Raw genomic sequence first — 3,121 nt, 5'->3', positions numbered from 1 at the left:
GTAAGTCTTATTTTATTGATCATGATAAACAAGTCACTGATAAAATAAAACCTATACAACGTTCACCAACAAAATATCAAAAGCAAAGCCTGTACCCTACATTGCATTCAAAAATTAGAATTACACAACTCTAGCACACTGCTACCACCAAGAAAACCAAGTATTCTCTAGGTCCAAATCCACGCAGTTAAGAAACAGCAGGAGCAGGAGCAGGAGCAGGAACAATTCTCAATTCCCGGCGAACTTCTTCCAAGTCTTCCTGAAAATGCCGCTCATAATACACACACATAAGATCAGTGCACTGCATACCAGCACGAACAGCCCAGGGGAAGTAGTGCTGATAAAACAATTTCCTCTGCTTTTCACTGAATCTTGCAGTGCCCCCTATAACAGACAGCAGGCACATAGGAAGTTGCATCTGCTCAAACTCAATTACCTTCAGTGCTGTCTCCCCAATCAAGTTAGTAGGAAGGTCAAAAAGGGTATGCCAGAAGTCATGCACTTCACGAGCCCGCATGGCTACATAGGCTAATTCATCTGTGTCCATGAACCTCACAGGTGGTCTATCATCTGGGGAAAAGTTCCTGGATCCCATGAATCTAGCATAGGCAGCACCAAATGTATTTGCTGGCAGGTCCCAAGCATGTCCTACTTTTGCAGATACAACTCGAGGACGCTCCAATAGTACTGCCTATCAAACAATATTTTGTAAAACAAATGAATTGGTCTTCTTTCATTGCACATTGTTTAGCATAAGATAAAATTATGAAATCTTAATTTACAACACTGATATTAAGAACACCCAGTTAGTCTTTTAAATTATGAGCGTGAACCAATTTACTCTCAAATACTATAAACAATATTTTTAACATATGGCTAATGAGCAACAATAACAACATATATTTAGTAAATTTTCGTTAAAAATTACAAAATATTATAGTTTACAAGATTCAATGGATTGATAACATTAAATGCTATATTTTTTAATAAAAACTTATTAATTTCTTATTGCATATCACACATTAAAAAAATTGAATTATCAAAATGTCATTTTAGTTTGTTATATTACCAAACAACAATCATATAATCCATGAAATTACAATATATATAAAGACTAAGATGAGAGACATTTGATAATTTTAAGAACTAAAAATTGACATCTTTTTAATATATGACACAGACAATAAAGACCTATATATAATAAGATTTTATGAAAATTACAGATTCAATGCATTAAAAATCACAAAATAACATTAAATACTACAATATCTTCTAAAATCTTACTATTTATAAATTTTTTTATCATATGTCCTCGATCACACTTTAAAGAAAATGGAAAAAAAACAAATAAGGGAAGAACAAAATATTAAAACTGACCCTGCCTTGCGGGCAATTGTTCATTCTTTGAAGAACCCTCTGGAAAGCGGGTTTTCCAGTTGTTTCACCGAGAGCCGCTATTAAATCTGCTCTTCGAGGATTCAACAGTGCCCCTACCGCCGAACCCACTGCCACCGCCGCTTGCTGCCACGTGTTCAGCCTCATTCTACCACCTCTATCATTCTAACAAACCAGCCACCCTTGTCAATTCTCAACATAACATACTCAAAATATCATTTTGTATTTTATTTTTCAAAGAAATTAAGAGATTAAGCGTTGATTTGATTAGCGTTGGCATAATTGGTGAATTTTGATTGGATTAGGTTGAGAAAAGAGAGGGATTATAAGTGAAGAAAATGTTGAACCTGATTAGATATTTGAAGGAAGAACGAAACGTGTGAGTAAGATGAGGATCTAAGCCATCGCCGTTTCAGCTGAGGATTTTGGCGCCCGATAGTAGCAATTCACCAAGCACCAACACCCTTCTAGAAATTCTGTACAGAGCTCTCATTCTGGAATAAATGTTTTTTTTATTTTTATTTTTAATAATTAATTAAAATCATATGTTTAGGTTTTTTAATTAATTAATAGTATAAAATTTTTAATGTTAATGATTTAAAAAGTAAATAAATGTTAAATAATTAAATAAGTGTTAAAATTAATAATTTGATGCATTTGATATTTGATATGATTAAATTATTTTAAGTGTTAAATTTGACAAAATAATATATTTAATTATTATTATTAAAAAATTATCGATCCTAGTCAACAAATTTTCATATATTTTAGAAATGGATACTTTATTATCCTATTTCGGTTTAAATGCTGTTAAATAAAATTAATTCAATAAAATTATAGTTTATAACTTATAGTTGATAAAATTTGTAATTTTAATTAAAAATTTATAATTTATAATTAATTGATTAGATTAAAGTTATTTAGTAAAATGAGTTTTGTATAAAATAGTGTAAAATTATGTAAAATTTAAAAAATGGTAAAATTTTATAAAATTAATTCCTAATTTTAATAAATATTAAATATTTTAATTTTTAAAATTTTTAAAGAAGCAGAATCTTCTTACACTAATATAAATCTAAAAATTTACAATTAATTTAAGTCTTTAATTTAAAATTATAATTTATTACTTTATTGACTGTTAGAATATAAGTTAAATAAAATATTCAAATTGAATGTAAAATTTTTTAGAATTACACTAAAAAATTCTTTTCTCATTTTTAAAATATTGTATTAGTCTTTAAATTTTAATTTTATTAAATATTTTAGCTTTTAAACTTCAATATTATTAATATATAAAAATAAAATACTAATATATCATATTAACTGATAAGTATAAAAGCTGAATTTATAAAAATGATGTCGTTTTACTATTCAAATAATTGTATCCTAATTATATAAATTTTTTGTTTCATATCTACCATCATTTTGTTTCATCTCTAGTTTTAATATGAGTGACTAAAGGAAAACCTCTCAACATTGAAGCATAACTCTCTCCAAAGTTTGGCCAATAAAGCCTTAAGCATTACTAAAGAAAGAATTTTGGGGAAAAAAAAAAACAGTTCTAAATTGCAAAAAACCTTCCCATGGAAAGTTGAGTTCAAAGCTAACAAACATCCAACAAATATCAATTAAAAATATCAACATTCAACCCAAACATTTGATTCATATGTTTCCTTCTCCAACAATCTTTAAATGGAACATCAAAGTCATTTATCATTCATTCTTC

At 28.3% G+C, this 3,121-nt stretch overlaps 1 protein-coding gene across 1 annotated transcript; it reads right to left on the bottom strand.

Moving 5' to 3' along the window:
- Positions 1-1,870, bottom strand: LOC113869927 (ubiquinone biosynthesis protein COQ4 homolog, mitochondrial-like). The gene is made up of 3 exons (XM_027506457.1): positions 1,743-1,870; positions 1,378-1,560; positions 1-691 (listed from the first exon to the last, which is right to left on the bottom strand). Exons 2-3 carry the CDS (start codon positions 1,540-1,542, stop codon positions 188-190), a joined length of 669 nt encoding a protein of 222 aa, XP_027362258.1. The 5' UTR covers positions 1,543-1,560; positions 1,743-1,870; the 3' UTR covers positions 1-187.
- Positions 1,871-3,121: the final 1,251 nt, after the last annotated feature.

Source organism: Abrus precatorius, unplaced genomic scaffold, assembly GCF_003935025.1.
Source record: "Abrus precatorius isolate BTA unplaced genomic scaffold, Abrus_2018 Scaffold6, whole genome shotgun sequence".
Lineage (NCBI taxonomy): Eukaryota > Viridiplantae > Streptophyta > Magnoliopsida > Fabales > Fabaceae > Abrus > Abrus precatorius.
The sequence above is the reverse complement of the archived record's forward strand: the minus strand, read 5'-3'. Positions and strand labels throughout refer to the sequence as shown.

Coding starts and splice junctions, on each gene's coding strand:
- LOC113869927 (XM_027506457.1), bottom strand. CDS start 1,542: ATGAGGCTGAACACGTGGCAGCAAGCGGCGGTGGCAGTGGGTTCGGCG. Junction 692..1,377: donor ACAATTGCCCGCAAGGCAGG/GTCAGTTTTAAT, acceptor ATTGTTTGATAG/GCAGTACTATTGGAGCGTCC.